A 23998-nucleotide genomic window follows, 5' to 3' on the forward strand; every position below is an offset into this window, starting at 1 on the left:
TATTTTAGCAATTTATAAAAATTTCAGCCGGTTCGGTTATAATCAATACTTTTTGAGCAAAAATCGAGTTGAAGTAAAATATTATTCGATTTGTCCATTGCTAAACCGAACTAAACTGAATTCTAAAAATAATTTGAAAGAATTTGGTTTGGTTTTTTTTTGGTTTTGCTCACCCCTAGAATTGGCTGTGTTTTCTCTTCTTGTTTGTGTAAAAGTAAAACACATGATATTCATAGCTACATAAAGCTTTCAAAGTTAAGAGTCCATTCCTCTGGCAATTTCAGAGTGAATCATCACAAATCTTAGTACTCAAATATTATTTTAGGTAATTTCCATCCTTTCCCTAAGAACAAAAAATCAAATAGAAATTGGTCCACTGATAAGGAAAAATTCTATTTCTTACAAAAGTCTTTTCATAAAAAGAAACAAATGGTTTTGATGGGTTATTTTTAACATAAATTTATTTAATTTTAGAAATCACAACAGAAGTATTAGCTCAAAATCTTTGTTTTCTTCTTCTTTATGTAATTAATTTATGTAATATTTCGTTTAAAATCAGTTCTGTAGTCTACTTGTATTCATGGGTAAATAAAAGCACTAGTCGTGAATACTGATGCAGTCAGTACTTAATAGCCCTACAAAATAGCTGTAAATTTCAACTTCAAGTAATAATCATCTGTTATCAGATCTTAGCTTTGCTTAAATGCAAATCTCCCAGACTGCAACCACCAACAGCATTAACATAAACATCTGATGGTAGGGTTACAAATGAAATGTATGCAAGCTTTGGTAATTGTCTGGTCCAAATCCTTCAAACATATAAACAAATAGACAATGAAACACCAGACTAAAGAAATTTAGTGTTAAGTTTAAAATCTTTATTTTTTAAAATACAAGTAATTTATTTGTCACTTTATAATTTTTTTCTTTTCTTTTCCATTCTCTTGAGCTTAACATACTAATATATCCTAAGTTGAGATAGATAGAGAATGATGTAATCGGGCTCTAGACACGCGAGAGTTTGGACTTTTAGATCGTATGATTTGTCAATGTCGGCACTGTTAGCCTCCAGATTATTGTCCTTGGCAACACTTTTCACACTAATAATTAATTTTGTGATATCTACTTACGATGAAAGGAATTTATTCCTCTAAGGAGTGTTTTACAATAAAACATGTAAAATTACGATTTCTTTTAATTTTATCACCACATGACAAAAATGTTATATTAAAATTATGTATATAACACTTTATTTAAAATTGATAATCCGGTACTATAGTTTGAATGAATACAACTGTACCGACATCGATTGAAAAGAAAAAAAATATATAAATATAAATATTGAACGATCCATATATTTTCCATGAACATATTTGCTTTTAAAACAATTAAATACAAAAGTATAAAGTACAAGAAAGGCAACGTATGTATATATTGAGAGAGTCATTTGTCTGACTTAGAGAAGGAGAAGTGAAGATCCATGCTGCTGCTATCATGTCTGAGAAATGTCTTCACTAGAAAATAAACGGACCCTTTTCAGGCTTTGGCCCCCACTTCTGATTTTTGAGTTTTTCAATGGTAGTGTCAGGTTTCTGATGCTTCTTCGTGGCTTTGTTTCTCTTTTAACACGTTCCACTTGGCTGGCCAAGCCTACCTATGTCACAAATAAGCATGTTAAGAATAATATTAATTTATTGCAGAAATATGAAAATATAAAATCATGTTATATTAAAAAGACAAATTTTATTATTAGGATTTTTCAAATTTCAAATTTTTATTTTGGATTTTTGAATTTGATTAAGTATTTTTGTTTAACTCAATTGAATTCTTTTGTACTATTTTTATTTCTATTTTTTAATTAAATTTTATTTCTTTTGTACTTTTAATTAAATTAAATTAAATATATATATATAAAAAACAGTAGATTCAGATAAGCGTAGCACGTCCATCAATCAAATCGCCATTAAAAGCTTCTAAAGAAGAGGGACCAACAAAAATTATTAAAAGGAGGCCCCAAACATAACACATAAGGACAATATTTAAGATCCTTGTTTAAGATTTACAGCTCCTTAATTTACTCTATTATTCGTGCTCATAGTTGTATTTACATATTAGAAACATGGCATCCATCAAGTTAAAAAAATTGTCTTTGTTTTGGGAAAACACGAAAAAAAAATTCTAAAATTTAAATGATTTGAATTGATATATATTAATTAATTTTAAATAATAAAATATATATTAATTATTTAATATTAAAATACAATACATTTATATATACATATGTCATTTTTACAATGCGAACAGTGAGTGCTAACATTGTTAAAAAAAAATAGTAAATATTGACAGTTCAAAAATTAAAAAGCAAATAAATCCGTTATTATTGTTTTTTCTCTTTCATTTCAGCTACACTAATATCATATATCCAACCATAAAAAACAATTACCCATACTGCTCTCTTCAGTTGTTTGGATTTATAGAAACAAACTTAATTTAATGTCTTTATATACCATATAAAGATAATCTACTAACGATGATTTTCAATCTAAATATTTTAAATAAAGCTTCACAAAACTTTGGCCTGACCAGCCAAAACCTTGCAAATCTTAACTTTATTTTTTGAGTTGATCTGCAGAAAGTTTTAAATTCAGAAACATCAAGATTAGCAGCTGGTTTAATCACATTATCTTGGTTTCTAAGAACAAGATACATTGAAACTTATCCTCTAGGAGGATAGTTTGATGGTTGGATGATTTTCACCAAGTAACTTAACGATTTGGATTTAACTTAACGTATTGTTTCACACTTTAGTTCGATTTTTCATTTAATTTTTCAAGATTAATACTGCAGTGACTGATTTAAAACTCATATAAACTAGTTATGATTTTATAATAGAGAAGAAACTGATATAATTACATGGAATAAACATTGATACGTCGCCTCCTTTCCCCTATTTATTTGCCCAAAGAAGAAAAACACATATTGAATCTTCTAGTTCCTCCCGCTACCTAATGTGCCTCCCCTCCTGCACGTACAGATCTGGCTGTCTTCTTTTCTTTCAACACTTTAAATTTTTGGTGGCATCTTAAAATATGTCCAACTAACTGTGTCGAAATCATTAGTGCTGTATTAGTATTTTGGCTCTAATGAGAGGGTGACAGAAACTGTAGGTACCTCAATGTTTGCACCAGTTTTGATGTCTTGAATCAGAATAATTATGGATCTTCAAGTTCCTTTAAGAAATTGAAGTAAAATTATATTAATGGATTTCTTAATTTTTGTGGGTTTTGACTCAATTTTCAGTTTGAGCACAAACAGTTATATAACCCCAAGATGAAAATGAATGATAGTTGGTGACAACCATACATACCTAATAATATTATCTTGTTTCTTAATTTCTATAATCTATAAATATTATTAGTCTCATTTCTTTTGCTAATGATTCTTCCAGTATGCATTTTGCAATCTCGATCAAGGTTAAGGTTAAGTCTCTTCTTTTTCTTTTTATCAAGAAAAAAACACATTAATTACTAGGCAACAATAGGGAGAGAAATATAACCCTAAGTTGTTGATAACTTGAAAATTATAATCAAAGACCAAGAGCTTATATACTTAGCTTACTCATGATCATATATATACATCTTACAACTTGAGCAATAACTAGTCGAAACCCTTGCCTTACTTACTTGTAAACAAAAACAAAATATATATATATATATATATATATATATATATATATATATATATATATATATTAAATTAATTGAAACCGTTTGATTTTATTTTTAATTTATAAGAAGATCATAATTACTGAAACGAGCAATATTCATCCTGTTATATTCGTCATAAATACACAAATTTTACCAAATTAAAAGAGCAATATTCAAAAGAAAAATGAGAGAAAGAGAGAGCATTAGGTGTATTGTATGTAGTGTAGCTTAAGTCACCTGAAAACATAACTACGACAGGAAAAAAATTCAGATTGATTTCTACCTTTGGTTGCTGAGATGGTAAAAGTCATTTTGACTTTGACTTTGGCTTAGTCTATAGATTGATGGCTGTCCATGTTCATACTAGTAAATCACATATTCAAATAAACTATTATCGGTTTTATATTTCCAAAACCTACAAAGATTTAGTAAATATAAATATATGCAATTATTATAAATAAATATTAATTATTAAATATTATATATATAATTATTGAATCGCTTATATAAAAAATAATTTTTTATTAAAATAAATAAAAAATATCCAGACTGAAAGTTTTTCTAATCTATTCAAGCACTCAACTGAATCTATATTTTAATGAAAATTAGTAAGCTTAGGTACAAGTATGAATATAGGAGATTAAAAATACTATAGTAAAAGCTATTAAAAAGACGAGGTGACTCAGCTAGGTAGACCAATTTCGGGTGTAAAAAGAGAAGTTGCTTTCTTCTCCCTCCTTAAAAGTCACCAAGCATATATATACGCTCACATGGTCATGTTACTATTTGAAAGGTCCATATAGAATGGTAGGGGTCTAAAGGAAGAGAGTGAACAAAGTGAGAAGAAGTAGTAGTAGAAGAAGAAGAAGAAGAAGAAGAGAGAGAGAAAGAGAGAGAGAGAGAGAGAGGTGAAAGTTAGCTATGGGGAGACCTCCTTGCTGCGATAAAGTTGGCATCAAGAAGGGTCCATGGACCCCTGAGGAGGACATTATTTTAGTTTCTTATATCCAAGAACATGGTCCTGGAAATTGGAGATCAGTTCCTACTAATACTGGTAATTTTCATACCATATATAGATCCAACTTGTTCTTATAATGTTCATCTCTTATGTATTATATATAAATAACGTTCTTGAATCCATATGAATATGATGTTTATTTTCTTTTGTTGGGTAAAAGAGAATATATAAAATTGTGAAAGTTTGAATACACTAATGGATTACAAAAAAAATGTTTTATGTTTGCAAAAGGATTGCTAAGGTGCAGCAAAAGTTGCAGGCTTAGATGGACTAATTACCTAAGACCAGGAATCAAGAGAGGTAATTTCACACCCCATGAAGAAGGAATGATTATTCACTTGCAAGCTTTATTGGGTAACAGGTAAATCCTCTAAAGCTTCTCATTTCCTAGTTATTTGCTAATCAATTGGCAACTTTCTTTAATTTTAAATTTTTGGTTTTTGGTTCTTGGTTCTTGGTTCTTGGACAGATGGGCTGCAATAGCTTCATATCTTCCACAAAGAACAGATAATGATATAAAGAACTACTGGAACACCCACCTAAAGAAGAAGCTAAAGAAGTTTCAGTCAGCTTTAGACCCCATGGCAGCAGCACCAGAAGCTTCAACAGCTAGTTTTATGTCAAAGAGTTTTAGTGAGAAATCAAGAAGCTTAGATTTGAGTCCTAATTCTTCTTCAACTATCAAGCTCAACCACCAGATTGCCTCCAGCTCTACCTCCACCTCCACCACCACCATCACCACTATGACCACCGCTTCTTATGCATCAAGCACTGAAAACATTTCGCGGCTTCTTGAAGGTTGGATGAGGCCATCTCCAAAGCCCAACGATCATGTCATCATCAAAGAGAAATGGAGCCAGAACGATGGCAGCATTGGAGATAACTTAGTGGCTACAACTTCTCTTCAATGTTATAGGCCAAAAGCGGATGAAGAAAATGGCCGCGGCGGTGGCGGTGGCGGTGGCTGTAGTAGTATGGGTGGTGGTGATTTGATTTCTCATGAAGAGTTTGAGTCAATCTTATCATTTGAGAATTTGAACAATGTTGCATGGGACCATAAATCTACTAGTGATTCTACAACAGTTGCTACGAGTGCTAGTACTATAAAGGGTTGTCATCAAGAGTCTTCTGCAAGTGATCATCAAGAAAAAGAGAATGTAACAGCAGGATTCACTGAGAACAAGAAGCAGAAATCTGATCAAAATAATAATCCTCCATTGTCATTTCTTGAGAAATGGCTCCTGGATGAAAGTGGTACTGGTCAAGTAGAAGAAGAATCTATGGAACTGTCTCCAATATTCTAATCATGTCATTGTCCTTCTCTTTATTATTATTATTTACCCTTTTTTTCTTTTTTCTTTTTATGAAGTCTGAGCTACAAATCAATGGGCAATAATGCTCCAACAGAACCCAAAAAAAAAAAAAAAAAAAAGAAGGTTCTAATCTTTTAGCTGAGAGATTCTAAAAAGTTGGGATCTCTTAATTTTCAAGTGTAATTAACTTCGTAGTTTCTTGCAGATGAATTACATTTGTCTTCGAAATAAACTAAGCACTTCACTTCATATAATTATTTCTTTTCTAACATTATTTATTTGGTTGATGACCAAGAAATTCAGCTATTTAATGATTTAATACTCATTACCTGTAAATTGGGATTGAACCGACAATATTAAATTAAAACAAAAATCGAATAAACAAACAAAGAAAAGAAAGAGTTCATCCATTTAATATCTATTGGAGAAAGCCTTCCCTTCACTATTTGACTTTCCTCATCTTTGGACTTGCATGGTAACTGTATTTGGGAATCAGAGTTAGTCAGGTATGTTAGCCAAGTTTGTTCTTCATTCTATCATTTCAGATTTAATTTTCCTGATCAGTGTTCATGGAAATTTTTTTGGATACTAAATGATAAGGGTACTGTTTGACCTTAGATTCATTAGGAAAAAAAAATATTCAAGATTTTTTTTTTAATAAGTGCAGATATAAAAGAGTTAATCTACTAAATAATGATTTTTAGAGATGAAAATTTTAAATTATTAGATAATCTTTATCTAAACTTAGTGTATATGCATCACAATAAATAAAAGAGCGGGTATTATGAATGTTTTACATTTGAGTATTGGATGATTGATACATATTCCATTATTTAAAACTAATGAATATATATTAATTATCTATCAGTTTGATGTACAAACGGTGACATACACCAAGTCTAAATAAGAATCTCTTATATATAAAATGAGTTAATACTTAAATCTTCTTTTTCGAAATAAAAAAAATCTTTCAATTATAATGATTAATAATACAATTTATAATAGAAGGGTAAACTTTCAAGAACAACATAATAATTTGTTCATAAAATTGTTTCATTCATTGTCTTAATAGAACTATATTGTATACAGTGTAAATACTCAAATTTAGGAACTACTAGTGCCTAATCAATAGGGTTCAAAATTAATACTCTGAAATCAAATTAGCAATACTCAACCTCTTACTTATATAGATGACTAAAGTTTTTTTTTGCTAATTTCTTGAAAGCAAAGATATAAACAAAGAAGCATCTGTTAAGCGTAGAAAAAGGTGAGAAGAATAATAGCCATATAAGTAAACCAAAAGAAATGCAGTGTCACGAAACTCTTGCATCCAAATGAGGTAAAATGGTTCCTCAATGCCCTTTTTTTAGTAAACTATGAAAGAGGGAAACATGTGATCTTAAATGACCTTTCGGTGTAAGAAGGCTACGGAAAAAATGCTGATCTCATGTCTACACCATGCAAATGAACTTTCACAGGATACACCAAAATGGATTATTTTCCTCTCTAGCTACTACTCCTCCCTTTAATTTCCTGGTCCCCCCCAGTGCACCACCCCTTCATATAACACTAGTCTTTTCACAAATAAAATTGCAAGTGTAATGCTCCAGTTGCGAACCCAATCTTCCCTTAGTTTCTTAGGTAGAGTTTTTCATCATCTGAGGTGGGTTTTCCCTTTTCTCATTGATAAAATTGACTTGTATAATTTAAACAAATAATTAAGCACTTAATGATTGTATCCTATATAGCTAATTTGTTAATTAGAAAAATTTAAGATATGTATCAATTTCATATCATAGTTGGTTCATGCAATTATAGATTTGTTGATAGACCATGTAATAAGATATTAACGCGTCCGAATGCTACAGCGGTGAAATTAGAATTTATAATTAAAAAAGACAAATTTAAATAAGGTTTATTTTTTAACAGCGGTATTATAAAAGGATTTTTGATAGGATGAAAATGATTAATTTACTAATTTATAAAAAAGGAAATTCAAATTCTGTATGGTAGTACATAATGTAATTGTCCCTTGGTCCATAACGTTTCTTGGACTTGCTAGTTGCTGGATATAGAAATTACTTGTAAATCTTTGATTCAGGGACTCAAAAAGGTTGCAACATAAATATATATATGCATGGAATTTTATTTTATTTTTTTAATTTTTAAAAAGAGACCTTTTATATGAAAAAGGAGAAGGGAGTCGAGTGTTTTGAGTGATTTCTTCGTAAGTAGTTTGATGTATAAATGGCATGTGAACTTACTTAGTGAATGGCAGTGAAGGGTTCTTCATGGTTAGACTTAGACAAGAAACTAAATGAAAAATCTTGTACTTGTGATGGAAGGCGTTGGCCTCATTTATTTGCGGTGAAAAGCTATTCCTTATGTTTGCTTTCACTAATTTGCTACATTTGGCCTAATGCATGTTTTGTTTAGCATAAGAGATTAGAGATTAGAGATTAGAGATAGCTTTATCAGTGGATTGTTTAAAACTTTTTTATAATATTAAATAAAACCGACAGTCACTACTTAATTTATTATCACACTGTAATCTTAATCTTCCACCGCTAACCATTAATTCAATGTTGCATAACTAATCGGTCTTTACAGTATAAAATTAAACATATAATAGTGTGAAAATTTTAATTACTTTAATTTGGTTTAGCAAATGCTTTATGATTATGCTGTATATAGTTATAATCCAAGTCAAGGTTAACCTAACTAGCTAGCTACAGGAATACCAGTAATTAAGGAAATAAGTGATAAATAAGAATAATGAAACACATGTTTAACAAATTGAAATTAGATTATTATAAAAGACAGTGCATTTTTTTATACCTATATAATAAGATTTAAATTCTGAGATATCATACGTAGTAAAATAGCTATACTAACAAAAATTGTATAATTTTATTGGTATATGATATATAGCATGTTAATCTTTTTTAATCTCTATTAATAGCTGAAAGAAAACACATATAAAAACAATAATCATTTCAATTAGTAGATGAACATCTAATTAATTGAATTAATAAAGATCTGGTCCACATAATGTACAATCTTTGATTATGTTTGATGGCACATTAATCCGTTTGGTGTAATTTCAATTTTGACATGATTCCATATTCATCTCTGCTTTATAAAATTAGACATTTCCTTTTTTTTTTTTTACAGAAGCACACGTGCACATAGAGGTGCCACAATAAAACAAAATTATAAATCAACATGATAAAAAAAAATTGAAAGAAAAACCCACCAATGATATATATATATATACATATGAAGACTTTAAATTAATTGCCAAATAAATAGCATGTTGATGATTTGATTTAAGCAGGACCCCTATGTTTAATGAAACCCATAACTTCACTTTCTAACATTACTATCAATACTACCTAACATTGCATTGCTGGCATGTAAGATATATAATTGCCTCCTCCTATATGATCTCATGAATCTTATTATAGGACATTGTTTTTATATGTTATATCATCTGCTATATTCAAATAACTCTGCTGTAATATTTTAGACCTGTCTTTGCTCTTGTCTTTTGTAATTAATCTTAAAGAGGGGTCTTTTTCATCAACTTATGTTATTGCACAAGTTGGTTTTTTTTTCCTCAATATTATTAATAAAAATACTTTGCTTATTAAAAAATATGAATGGAAACATGGGAATGAACCGCATAATTCATATAATATATATATATATATATATAAAACAATCAGTATTGATAAACATATAGAACAAAACAATTTTCTGTATATAAATCAAGGGTGCAGACAATTGTATTGGCAATCAGAAAATGTTTGCAGCCTGGTTATAAAATACTGTTTATGCAAGAAGATAGTGGCAATGGTTAGAGTGCATGTTGGCTTTTAGGGTTTGCACTGCTGGGATTTATAATCCCTTCTTTGCTGATAATGTTACTGCCTCAGTGGAGTTTTAATCTTAGTACCACGGGGCTAATGTCTGTCCCCTAACAATTGTACCTTAGCATTCAGCTCAAAACAATTTTACAAATACTTTTATAAAAATAAATATTTAAATGAATAATATTATGAATTCCACATAAGGTAGCAGCAACATTTGACTTTTAACTAAAATATTGACGTTTAAAAAAAGAAATGGTGTTGGTCCTGACTAGATATTCCAGACAAAGACACTATAAATGAAACCAATAAAATTAAATTAAATAAAGAAAAGAGAAGTAGACTGTCGACTTGGAAACTCCAATGGTGAGAAAAGGGCTTTGTGTGTAAGAAAAGCAATTAATAGAATTGTATTATTATTATCTGCAAGAATACAATTAAGACTTCTCCAATCTGATTACTCCTACATAATAACGATTTTCATTCATAAAAACACAGGATTAACTTTCTTAAGACTGATTTGGACTTTGTACACAAAATCAATCACAAACTAATGAAATTCAAGAGTAAAAGATTACAGTACGTATATTCACTTTTGTTTTATGATTATTTGTGCTAATAAAATGTTTATTACTATTACTACTAACAAATTTAATGAAACAAACAAATAATTTTGGCATTAATGATCAACCTCAAAAGTCAATTAGCGTACTGACTTTTCTTTTTTGTTTCGGCCCCCTGACTGTCTAAATGCTGCAAGGGTACTTGGTTACTGAGAGTCCAATCCATTTAGTGAGGTTTTCTCTTTAATGACCTCTAAATTAGGCTAAGACAAATGGCCCTATCAGTAATGCAGCATTTCGTTCTCGATAATAATGAAGTTTCATATTCAAAAACTGATACCAATTTTTTATATTAATGCAAGCAACTTGTAATTCAATGGAAAGATTTTCCCACCACAATTTCCCTTTTTCTTTTGTTTTCCTAATAAGAAATGCTATTTATTCAACTCCTTTTTTCGAAGGTTTTGAATTCTTAACTTCCTTAAAGAACATATATATTTCATTTTGTAGTGATATTTCACCATCAGCAGTCATAAGTAAAACCAGTGAATAAGAAAAGAAAAGAAGGATGTGATGAAAATTAATTTCCGATGAGGGTGAAGTGAATGCTGTGGAGTAAATATGGCTGATTTCTTGTCTTTTAAGACTATAACAGGAGAGAAAATGAAAAGCATGTGCTTGACGTGCAGGTAAGGTTGCCATTTTGTGGTAGACATATCAAACTTCCTGACTTTGTTTTTAATGTCAAATTAAATGAAGAGGTACCCAGAAAAATCCTATAAGCCTACCCATCAGAATCATTTTTGAAATTGGTAGTCTTTTCTTGTCATATATGTTAGTACAAATTAGTAGCTTATTTTTGTTGCCGTTTGAGCTTGAGTAGCTAGCCAACAATTAGAACCAAAAAAAAAAACATTCAACTTTAATTTGTATCTAATGAGAGGTTAGGGCAATGGGAATGACCTTATCTTATCAATTATCATGTAATTTAAACATCACTTGAGGACAAATATAGTACCCAATGTCCAAATATATATATATAATACCTAATAAACAAATTAGAAATTGTGGTTTATTTTAAGTATCTAATTTATAATTATAAATATGTGGTTTTTTTTTCAGATAAAAAGATATATGTAATTATAAATTATGACAAAAAAAGTACATCACAGTTAAAAGGTTTTGATTTGCAAGAATTTAATCATCTCCACTTTGATAAACTATCATTATTGTGTTGTCCATATTTGATAGTATGAGTCTAGAGCTTAACGACTTCTAATGCCATTACTTGATCGTTGAATCAATCTCATCATATCGATAACTTTTTAAACCATGTTTTGATGGTCAAACTACAAAACTAAGAGTTTTGAAGCTTTAAATTTATGTATGAGCAATGTAATAATGATACATGATCCGCATAAAAATAACTAAATTCTTGTGATTCAGAACTTTTAAACGGTAAAGTATTTTTTTATCACAATTTATAATCACATGTTTCTTTTTATCTAAAATATATATATATTTAAAATTCTAAAATGGTAAGGCTATAAATACTTTTATCCTTATCGCAACTAATTAAGTCTAACTATTAATTAAATTCTAAATTTTATATTTTTAACGGTTTTATCCAATTATCTCAAAATTTCAAAACAAATATTTGTATTTTTAATTTGTTTTCAAAACCACTTTCTAATGATAATTTTTAAAATTTCATGGTAAGAAAAATAATATGGCAAGTTGATTGTACTTAATAAAAAAATAATAATGTAAATTAGCAAAAATAGTTTGTTCTAGATTTAACAATATGATCATTAAACATCTCAAATATATACATCATTTAATACATTTTTAATCTCAATGTAATAAATTTTTTATTAATTCACTAATTCTTTATTTAATAAGTATAATTAACTTATCGTATTTTTTATTATAAATTTTAAAAAATTATTACTAAAATATATTTTTAAAAAATAAATTAAAAGTATATACATTTATTTTAAAATTTTAAAATAATTTAATAAAATTATTAAAAAATGTAAAGTTAACGATTTAATTAATAATTAGTCCAACTAATTATATGTGAGAACTTATTTGATTCAGGTTGGATTTCTTTTTTCTTTCATCGTTCACGATATATTTAAGAGTTTATCATCTTTGTGATGAATATTATGTACGAACTGATAAGAGAAGTGTACCCATGATTCGTTAGCCTCCAACGAATGAAAAATAAAAACATATAGATTTACGTGTGACATGTGGCAGACTGATAATGAATTTATTGAATAATTCAAAATGGTAAAATGATTAGATTAGAATCTGCTTATTATCCCTGCCGTCCACTAGAGTACATGTTTCTGAGGAAAAAAGAAAAGAAGAAAGAAAATCACAATCACAATCACAATCAGGGTCCTACTTAATAATTTCACATTGATTAAATGCTCATCATCTTAGATAAGTCTCCCATTGTCCTTGATGAGGTCCACCAGTCTATCACAATCAAAATTGACCTTTCATACAGAACAGTCATGGATATGAGCTTGGTTGATAAGCAAATCCTATCCATCGGTGCAAAATTATCTGATCTTCAAACAGGAATGATCGTCTATTACCAAGAACATACAATGGGTAAGCAAGAAGCTGATAAACATATAGATCGGTTGGTTTCTGCTTCAATGTAATGTAATCCCAAATATTTAACATGCTATTCAAAGGTAATGAGTTCCTCAAAAAATTGAACAGAAGAACAGAAGATTATACAAAAACTCAGTATGAAATCCTTACAGAACAGCTTCTCTTCTGATATGGACCATTACCGGCACATGACACAATGCAGTATTCATTGTCATGATAAGCAGCACCCCTTCTGCCCCACATCTTGGTCAGCATATCCAAATTGTTGTCCTAGAGAATGCATATGCACATAGAGAGAGGATGGGATATCAAAATATGAGACGAGACAAAACTTTATTTGGACACCTTCATCTACAATAAACCAAGACTATACCTGCAGAGAGATGAGAGAATTCAGGTTGAGTGATCCAAGAAGAATTACTGGGACAAAATTCAGAAAACTACCAAAGATATTTACCTGCGTGCAATGAAATGGTCCATCAGTTGAAGATGCAAGAATTCCAGTTTCTGAGAAATTTCTACTATCTTGGCCGCATATTTTGAACCTCTTCGTATATAGACTGAAAAAGAACAGTAGGTATGTACCTCTCACCAAAGCTTGGAAATATAACCTATGGCATTGAAACACATTAGAATGCTAATTAGATGTAGTATCAGGTTGAGAAAAAAATCTTCCTAATACTTTGATATATCTTTACATTGCAATGAAAAAACATGTAAAATGCTTCACGTTTTGGAAAAAAACAAAAAAAGAGTAAACGCTTCATGCTCTTAAGAAAAGAAAAGTAAAACGCTAATCAGCTCATTTATTTCTAATTAAAGTGTGCATGTGGGCAGGCAGACTAACTGGAACTTTGATTTCAATTGTGGAATATTTGGGTATCCTATTAAAACTGGAAAAGAGCAATTTTGCCCACGAATAATCCCTACAGTCCAGTCTATTTTCTTTTCAAGGAGCTTAATATGCTTATTGTAGCACATTTCTTCTTATAGCAGTAAATGACCAAATGCTTAATAACCCTTTGAGGTGATTTTGGTTTAAGGTCCCTGACATAACATCCCCTCATGTTATTTCTGGTTCAAATCAGAGTTCTTATGTCTGTCTTAATGTTCCCGAGAAATTAATTGACTTAAAATTAGCAAAGGTAAGCATGTAAGTTAACATTTCACCAATAACCTGAATTGCACATAAAGTAATTATCTATTGATGATTTAATCATACATAATCACAAAAAGTTTTTTATGCATTCTATTAGAAAAGAGTTACTTACTGTAATGAGCTTTCCAGCATTCTCAGGCCTTTTCCCTAAACTGACTGCAGCAGCTGCAGCAGCTCCTGACGAAATACCAACCTAGCGAAGAGTGGGAGAAAATAAATCTCTAATTATCATGTGTGGAAGAGTTTAAGTTAGTGATTCACATTGTGCTAGCTAGTACTGATCAGAACAAATGACTTTTTCTTTTCCCAACATAGAAAAAAGAGCTGAGTTCATAGCTTATAAGGTCTAATGTTATTTTTCAGGTCAGCGACCCAAGCTAAGCAAATACCAGAAATGCAAAGAGCAAAAACTTGAAAATGAAACCACTGAGAAGTAAAAGCAGAACGAAACAAGGAATATAAGAATCTTTAAGATCTTTGCACTTTACCAGCAAACCTTCCTCCAAGGCTAGTCTCCTAGCCATTTCAACAGCTTCATCATTTGTGACCTGCATTTTCATGTCAACAATTTGTATCAAATCAACTCACTTGGTTAGTGATAACAGTGAATCTAAGGACCTGTCAACCATCAATATGGTGAAGAACACACTCTATGACATGGCAAAACAGGAACATTTACAGATTACAGGGAACATCAATATTGTGCAGATAATGCTATCACCTTCACTTTACACTTTAGCCATATTCAAATTATTCAACAGAGAATAGTACATTTAGTACATATATTTAAGTTCAAGTTATACACAACTCCATCCTGTGGAGGAGTAGAACAATGAATTTCACTTTTGTATATGTTTTGCAAATTGTTCTCTGGAAAATAACTCCCTGCTCTCTGAGAATTTTATCAACTGAACTTGATTTTTCAAACACACACAAGAATTAAACCAATAAGACATTTCAGATTGCTAATGCAGTCATAAGTTCAGAATACAGATTGGTAAGAAATTAGGCCACTATCACCTTCTCACCTTGACAACTTCATCGAGCAATTTAACTTCCAAGATGCTTGGTATAAAACCTACACCAAGATTTCGTTAGCTATTAACAGTCAGGAGACACCAATTTCTTTCATCAGAAAAGGCATAGGAAAAGTATATCAAAAAAAGACCAAGACAATGATTTTTCACCTGGGTTTTCTCCTGAGATTACACTCCTTTCAGCAGGCTCCACACCAACTACCTAAGTAAAGAATTAAAAACATTGAATATAATGTGATACCAAAAGATAAGGCACATATACTGCAGTAACAGATTACAATCTATAAGGTCATGTTGAATCCCACTAAATGAAGCCCTAATCAGATAATTACTGCAACATGATCTTATCATTTAAGTGCACAACCAAAATAGTTTTTCAGTAATCACAAACTCTGTAAACTGATGATAGATTGATAGGTAAAGCATCAAGTTGTAAGGACATCTGGAACTTCATAAGGATAAGATTACTGAAATAGCAAGTGAAGATACTTTTGATGGCATAGCATCATATTCCTGGTACATTCAGACTAAAGCTTATAGCATTTTCATTTTGTAAGCCCAAAAGTCACATATATACAAATAGTGAACAATCTCTTTACCAGTCAAACCCACACCAAAAAAATGATATTGAAGTAATAAAATCAAGTCAAGCCATGATGCCCATATTATAAAGTTGCATATGTAACCCATATGTAAATGACTTATAGCATAAGGCTGTTGTCATCAATTTTTATATGTTGATCTAAGCCTATTTCTTAGGTAGGAAAAATAGCTCATCAACATGCAGAATCAATAGGCATTAAATTCTCTTATCAAATAACAATGCCAACCTTAATTTCTTTTTTCATCAACTTCAAGAAACGCCCAGTGCCTGTTACAGTACCACCAGTTCCAATTCCAGCAACAAGCATGTCAACATTGCCTAGAGTATCCTCCCATATCTCAGGTCCTGTAGTTTCAAAGTGTATCTGTAATTTATGCAAGATAAGTTTTAATAGAAGACCTCCACAAGAGAAAACACTAAAATACTATGAAGAGACTTGTAAGAGTTCATTTAACATTGTTATTTGAGTTGGTGAGAAAACCTCAATTTTGAATAAGTTAATTAGAGGCCATAAAAACTAATCTTAAGGTTTTGGCATGTTTTAGTTATAAAAATCTAAGATACCAAAAATCAAATTTCAACCTAATAACAAACAGACTATAAGAAGTATGAGAAGGAGAATTAATTATAACCTTTACATTAGCCACATTCTCAAACTGTTGAAACAAGTATGCGTTTGGTGTTCTGAGAACAATTTCTTCAGCCTTCTCAACCGCCCCTTTCAAACCTTTCCGTGGGTCAGTCAAAACAATTTCAGCTCCAAATGCACGTAACAGGATTCTTCTCTCAAGACCTATTGAAGCAGGCATGGTGACAATGAGTTTGTAACCCTTGGTTGCTGCAACAAAAGCAATAGCAAGTCCCGTATTTCCACTAGTCGGTTCAACTAATATGCTCTGCACAAAGACAAGATTCTATGTGAGCTACATATGAACATACTAAATACTATGTTCACCCTGTCATAACATACATTTGCAACAAAATGTACACAGCTAACCTTCCCAGGAGAAATCTCTCCACTCTCTTCAGCTTCAGAAATCATACTGTAGCCAATTCTGAAATGCCAACCATGACAATAGAAATCATATCAGGTAGCTAAAACACATCTTGTATGACACAAGAAAAATATTAAAAACTTGCGCAACATTTTACACACTAAGGCCATTCGACAATTCTAAAAAGAGGAGCCTGCAGATAACATTCCAGTGAACCTGATGAGATACAAGATACATTTATCATAAAGACCTACCATCATATATAACGGGCTAAGGACTCTCCAGAATGAAACAAACTAAAAACAAGGGATATCACTTAATCCAGAAGAGAGATGAAAATTACCTATCCTTGACACTCCGGCAAGGTTCCATGGATTCAAGTTTCGCAGCAATATGAGCCACACAGCCCTGTGTAACTTTGTTGAGATATATCATTGGCGTTCTCCCGATCAACTATATATCAATTTGGCACAACTGTTCAAATCAGTACATCCCTGATACATAAGCAGTTTAAGCAAAATTAAACTGCATCAAACATGCGGCAATTACCACCCAAGTCTCAAAGGCAAAATCAAAACTTAAAATCTATTTAAAACTTCTATCTCAACTAGCTATCAATTTGGACACGGAGGTGTAAAAAAAAAAAAGGAATATCCTTAAAATTAGATTAAAAAAAGGAATCGTTTTTCCTTATCCCCATATAGAATTCCAAGAAACCCATTTACAATTTAGCGCAAACAAGCAAATCTTAAATGGAAAAATCAGTAATTTCATAGGAAAAAAAAAAACAAAGGAGTTTGAAGATAGACCTGAGTGACATCCTCGGCTATGTTAACTGTGTCAAATTCTTCTTCCATTTCTTCTTCTTCATCATCATCTTCTTGTTCTTCTACTTCTAGCTCTTCTACTGTGGTTGTCTGGTAAAGCAAAGGAGGCGGCTTATCTTTAGCTTTAGCCTTAGCTTTAGCATAGACGACAATGGAAGTGTGTCGTTTTGAAGATAAAGAGCTGTTCCTGGAATTAGAGTTGGAGAGTTTGAATGGTGAAAAACAGTGTGGTTTAGAAAGAGGAAGAATGGAGAGCAAAGAAGGGGAGAGGAGAAGCGAAGAAGAGGGAGAGGGAGAGGGGGCCATGGTGTAGAAGAGTGGTTTATGAGAGGTTTATAGGATGAGTTTTTAACTTCTTATTCAATCTATTAAAATGTTTCTGTTAATTTATTATCCTTTGGGTTTTGAACATTCTACAAAATTTGACCTTTCTTGGGCCTTCTAAATACTTCAACTTCCATCTTCAAAGCACATCAGCCCCAACCCACATAACCTTGTTAACAAGTTTTAACACTTTAGCGCTTGTTAACTGTACTTCAGTTAGTTATAGTTCTGAATTAATCCCAGTTTTTCCATTAGGCTATGAACTTTATAAATTTTAGTTCCAACTCTCTGAAACTGTAAAGTCACAGGTCACACTATTAATATCATCTTTAGAAGGCATCATAACATGCTTTTTTCAATATTTCCTCTACCAAAAGCATCATAGTATAATTCTCTCTTCAAAGGCTAGACTTGTCCAAGCGGATATGCCTTCATATAAAACATACACAAAAATGAACTGAAGGTACATAGATAGGTATATGATGGGTCTATTGAATATCATTTGCCATTAAGTAGCTAAAATGCCTGAAACTCTATTTATAAGTTTCCCTTTTTACAAAGAACATCCAAAATCTGCAGTGAGAATACATTGCAGTTCTCACCTAAGAGAATGAATACACTGCGAGTCTCACCTTCTATGCAGTATGTCTCATGACAAGTTCTAAGGTCATTGCCAATAAAGAATGTTAACTTCCTCTTTGTCACCAAAAATTACCAGGTGTTGGGATTCCTCTTAACTCTCTGATGTTGTGGCCAAAAGACCGAGAGAATCTCATCGACTTGTTTATCTTCATTCTGATTGCAGGGACCTTTCTAGCCACTGCCTGCCATATCATTTGAACAGCATCCCCTTCCTTTGAAGGATATTGAAACTCAAAGAACCGTTCTACCTCTTTCAGTTTCTGCCACATTTGAGTCCATTCATCCTTCCCAATACCCCTGATTAAATTTATGAGGAATTTTTCTTTGATAGCATCTGATGTGCGAACGAATATGCAGAATTGGGAGTAGTCGAGGACGTCCTCATAAGGGAGCTCAATGTCATCACTGATGATGACAGGAACACAATGGCTGGCAATTGCATCAAATAGCCGGTTGGACGAGGGAGTGTCACCTGCAATATTGAGGCAAAATTTGGAGGCGTGCATTCCCTGAGAAGCTTTGTTGATTCCATCCTTCTGAACACTCCCAAATTGAAAATGCACATCTTTTTCATCTTTTAGAAGGTAAAATAGTTCTTGCCGAGCAAAGCCACCCTAACAATCAGAAAGCCCAAAAGTAAAGAATCATATGTAAACCCAGTACTTCCAACCTAAAGTGAGGTAAAAGATTATTCACTGAGTGAAAGGGTAAGTTTAATTAGAAAGCCCCAAAGTAAAGAATCATATGTAAACCCAGTACTTCCAACCTAAAGTGAGGCAATGATTATTCACAGAATGAAGAAAAGGGAAAGCATTGAATGGCTTTGGTTGGATGGCCAATTGCATTCAGAATCTACTGAATGTAACGCAAAAGCCATCAGTTGTTCTGTTTTTTGAAAGAACAAAAAATAAGAGGTGAAAAACATTCAGCAATCTAGTATCAGCTCCAGCTAGCCGTTGTTACACCTCAGCACAAAAGGCCCTTCAGAATAGCTAACAAATATATTATGCCCAAGCATAGCTAGTTAGTTTCTCCAAAATCAAAAAAGTGTCAGAAAACCAAATTTCACCTATAAAATAATGGGTGTAATCTAGGAGATTGATATTGTTTTATTATGCCCTGTGTCTATTGTGTTTACACATCAATTTCATCAAACTAAGCCATTCTTTAACTTGGTTCTCTAGATGACAACAAGTATAAATGAGGCACATGACATCAAGCAAAAACAAGATAGGAAAAATTTGCCACATAAAACCCTAATTCTATATTTTGAAATATATGAAAAAGAAAACTCTGAAGCAACTAAACCGGGGAATTGGCTTTCCTTGCAATAAATAAAAAATAAATAATTAACAGATCATATATATAAAAGAGGAAGAGTACGAACATCTTTCCTGTATATGGCTCCCTGAAAGTATAGTAAAGTAGGACGGCTATCAAAGGTAGATGAGTCATCCGCATAGCTTCTGATTACATGTTTGTAAGGTGCAATTAAATCTTTGTCAACATTTGCTATATTGGGAGGATACCTCCCAAAGTCTGCCAGTATGAATAATGCTGGCCATAGCTTCATCCTTGCATCTAACATGCTATTGGGATGGTGAGCCAAAATGATATGGTCTTGCCCCTGTGATCTCTTCCATTCCATTTGTGATGTCACGTATCTCACCAGCTTCTCTTGCAACAGTTTGTTCTTGCTTCTTTTTTGATGTGGGTTTACCTTAGAATATCGGTTATAGCTTAATGAAGAAAAGAATGGTACAAATATAACATCAGCTTCACTAGAATTCCGGACTCTAATAGCACTACCAGCTCTAGGAATACCAGAAATTTCTGAAGCAAGAAGATCCAATGTAAGCCAATATTCAATACTATGTTGCAGGTTTAACCCACCAGGATATCCAGGTATTTTAGTTCTAAGATCAGGCCAAACACTATCCCCTTGTGCTTTCCAATCTAAGAGTTCAAAATGAAACTCAGGTGGCAAATCATACATAAAAACCTTAAGGGGTTCTTTTCTATTCTCAAGAGGGGTATTGCATTTGACATCTTTCACATCAACTTTCTCCTGGGGCGTTTCTTCTGCTTCTTCTTGTCCTTCTCCTCTGCTATCCGCTAGGGTAGCTCTGCTTCCAATTGAGGGTGCATCACTACCATTGTCAATTATGGAATAAAGTGGATTATTTATCAAACTACCATCAATGAAGTTAGGGCGGCCAGTGGAGCGTAACACAAAGAACCAAGATAATATGAACAAGACTAATACAAATGAGAACAAACCAAACAAAGATTTCCTAGAAATAACCACAAGTGATGAACTATGTTTCTCAGCCATTGCTATACTAATCCCACATAAAATCAGCAATGTCTCCTAACAAACATCATACTGACCAAAAACACACCCTAAGAGGAGAAACTACGAGCATCAATTTACCAGAGATCACAAGCAACAAAAATGTGAAGAAAATCTCACGTGGGTAAAAGTAATAATCATCGGTGGCAATGGCATTGTCCAAAAATATTGCAAGAAAAGTAATCACCCTGATGGAGAATCAAGTTCATGACACAACCTATAAACCAAAACCCAGAAGTTCTACCATCACCTCTTCCCTCTCCACATTGCCAAGAATGAGGGGAAACAAAAATCAAGCCTTCAATAAGAACACCAATGCAACAACACAAGCAAACCCCAAGAGATAACCCAATCTCACCAGCCCACCAGGGAAAAAGAAAAGAAGAAAAAAAGAAAGAAAGAAACCCAATATAGAAAGAATGACTAAAAACCAAAGAAAGATTAGTGAAAGAGGAAATTAAATTGAAGAGGAAAAAATGGGTGTCTTTATTTCTAGTTCTTGGTTCAGTCAAAAAAATCAAAACTTTACAATGTAAAGAATCGAACCGTAGAGAGAAAACAATGAATGCATAGAACACTAAAGATGGCGTTGGTTTGGTGCTCGTTTGAACACTCAAATTTTCTCTCTCTCTCTACTAGTTTCTCTCTCTAGAGTGCAAAAATTGAGTTAGCGTTGGAATAGGGTCCATCTGTAGAACCGGACTCTCTACCTTTCTCTCACTTTTCTTTTATTTTGTTCTAATTATCTATCGTTGTACTAATATTTGATTATTATTTACATTTTGTATTTGCTATTTATGTTTTTCTTTTAAAAACTATTTTTTAGTTGTTAGTTAAATTAGCTAATTATTATTTTCTCTTTGGGTAAATTAAATTTTGACTGAGAAACAGAATACTCACAAAATTTAACCACTCTAATCTTATTGTTAATGCAGAGATAAAAGACAAGGAGTAAAATAATTAAAAATTTTAATTTTTTAGTTAAAACTTTTTTAACTTTTCTGATTGTCTATATTATGTTCTTTTCCATTTTTTTAATGAGTTGTTATGGCTAATCCTACTCAATAAGACATACATTGATTTTACATTTTGTATTTTCTCTGAAATTATTTTATTTATATTACAACTACTTATTAAATATGAAATTTTATAACGTATTATTATTTTAACTTAGAATATATATATTTATATGAGTATAAAAAGATATAATCCAATTGCAATGGTAAAAGAATAAAAAAATATTTAAAATAATTATTAAATCATTTTTAAAGGAGAAAATAAAAATCATTCAACTACTTAAAACACCAAGAATGTTTGATATTGAGGTTCTCATTTTCTATTTTATTATATTTGAGAGTTTTAAATATTATTTAAAAAATAAATAAATTGATGTTTTTTCTTAGAAATAACTTATAAAAATAAAAAAAAAATTCTAAATATACTTTTTTAACATCCTACATACACTCTATATTAGAAAATTCACAAATAATAAAAAATTATCCAAATACAAGAAAAAAGTTAAGAACTTACATATTACTTTTTATATATTTTTTTATTTTAATAATTTAGTTTATAAATTTAAAAATTAAAATATTAAAAGTTTAATAAAAAGCAAATAGTAATGGTATATGTAAATAAATGTATTTAGCTATGACTCAAGTCAAGTCAAGCCATTAAAGGATTGTTGCAAGGAAATGACAGCTCACCACTCCAATAAGATGTAGAATCAACATCAGGTTGGAATTGAAGCCTTCAACCCTCTTTTCTTTTTTGTTTTTAAGAAATTTAAATCCATGAAATTTATTTACCAAACTGTTGAAATATTGACATTACTGATTACAGTTTCATTTTGAATTTTTTTCTGACAGAGAATAGAAGAAAAATGGCTGTTTCTGTAGTGCAAGTGGGATTGATTGCAGTCTAACTCCATTACATACACATACACACAGAAAAAGAGAAAACCCAAATAAAAAAAAATGTGCAATTGACCTAAATTGGGGGAAGATTTTGAATCTCTATGAAATTTGTATGAGCATAAACAGAAGCCCTCAACAGGAATTAACTAGGGATGGTTTTACTTGGGGCATATAATAGTCTGTGTCCAACTGCTCTTATTATTGATTTTTTCAAAATTGTTTTTTGTTTTCTTATAATTTATAGCATCAATGAACAGAGACATGGTCCATATAAACTAGTATATATATTGTACTGATGGGACTGATAGCCATGTGGATCCACTTTGTAATTTAAAAGTAAATTCATTGCTTGAAAATGCTACCTAATATTTTTGCTTCGACATTATTGTTGTCAATGCTAATTGCCATTTTTTTTCTCACAGCTATTTAATACATGTCTCTGATATTAAGAAGAAAGAAGAAGAAGAAGAAGAAGTTGTGCCAATAATGTAAGTATTTGATTTTGCATGGTGGTAATAAAAAGTAGGGAATCACTCATTTCTGAGTTCATGACAAGTTCAAATCAGCCATTAGAGGGGAGCAGGCAGCCAGGGAGAGAGTGGAGCTTTTAGCCTTTTATTGTCTGGTTGTTTGTTTTGTTTTTCTATTTTAACAATTGGTCAGGTCCTTTATTTTTTATTTTTAATATTCTGAGGCTGGTAATATTCTCAGGGGTAGTGGCAGGTGTGCATGTGTGCATTTTGTAGATCCCAAAAACCATTGTTTTGCTTTCCCTCCAATATACCTTTTCTTAAATGATTGTTATTTATTAAATTGGAAATGCTACCTTATCATAGGAGTATAACCCTATTTTATACTTGATAAAATGAAAGAAAAAGATAATAATAATATCAAGGTTTTGATATGCTTTTTTAATGCTGCTTTTACTTAGGATGATTCTTACTTTATTTTCTTTCTAATACTCCGCCGCTTGCACAAAAGCATATTTTGGGGAAAAAGAAGCATTGTTGATCAAATAATCCAATATAAACACACTA

The 23998-nt window shown here is 31.4% G+C and overlaps 3 protein-coding genes across 12 annotated transcripts; 1 reads left to right on the plus strand and 2 right to left on the minus strand.

Annotated features, from left to right (window-relative positions):
• Positions 1-4373: 4373 nt before the first annotated feature.
• On the plus strand, positions 4374-6287 carry LOC8268577 (transcription factor MYB60). Its single transcript, XM_002530904.4, has 3 exons — positions 4374-4761; positions 4957-5086; positions 5195-6287. The coding sequence occupies exons 1-3, from the start codon at positions 4629-4631 to the stop codon at positions 6027-6029; spliced, it is 1098 nt and encodes a 365-aa protein (XP_002530950.1). The 5' UTR covers positions 4374-4628; the 3' UTR covers positions 6030-6287.
• A 6427-nt stretch (positions 6288-12714) lies between these two features.
• Positions 12715-18148, minus strand: LOC8268576 (S-sulfo-L-cysteine synthase (O-acetyl-L-serine-dependent), chloroplastic). 10 transcript variants are annotated; one of them, XM_048379916.1, is made up of 12 exons: positions 17709-18131; positions 17243-17352; positions 16902-16959; positions 16537-16800; positions 16131-16268; positions 15451-15502; positions 15292-15341; positions 14752-14811; positions 14376-14456; positions 13562-13715; positions 13255-13477; positions 12715-12827 (listed from the first exon to the last, which is right to left on the minus strand). In XM_048379916.1, exons 1-10 carry the CDS (start codon positions 18030-18032, stop codon positions 13626-13628), a joined length of 1227 nt encoding a protein of 408 aa, XP_048235873.1. In that variant the 5' UTR covers positions 18033-18131; the 3' UTR covers positions 12715-12827; positions 13255-13477; positions 13562-13625. The 10 variants fall into 10 exon arrangements, with proteins under 10 accessions (XP_048235873.1, XP_048235875.1, XP_048235872.1 ...); XM_048379918.1 differs by having other exon boundaries at positions 13255-13374; positions 17709-18130; XM_048379915.1 differs by having other exon boundaries at positions 12735-13075.
• A 382-nt stretch (positions 18149-18530) lies between these two features.
• LOC8268575 (probable arabinosyltransferase ARAD1) lies at positions 18531-21766 on the minus strand. The gene is made up of 2 exons (XM_015726471.3): positions 20080-21766; positions 18531-19306 (listed from the first exon to the last, which is right to left on the minus strand). The coding sequence occupies exons 1-2, from the start codon at positions 21025-21027 to the stop codon at positions 18752-18754; spliced, it is 1503 nt and encodes a 500-aa protein (XP_015581957.2). The 5' UTR covers positions 21028-21766; the 3' UTR covers positions 18531-18751.
• Positions 21767-23998: the final 2232 nt, after the last annotated feature.

The sequence above is a fragment of the Ricinus communis genome, chromosome 10, assembly GCF_019578655.1.
Source record: "Ricinus communis isolate WT05 ecotype wild-type chromosome 10, ASM1957865v1, whole genome shotgun sequence".
Taxonomy (NCBI): Eukaryota; Viridiplantae; Streptophyta; class Magnoliopsida; order Malpighiales; family Euphorbiaceae; genus Ricinus; species Ricinus communis.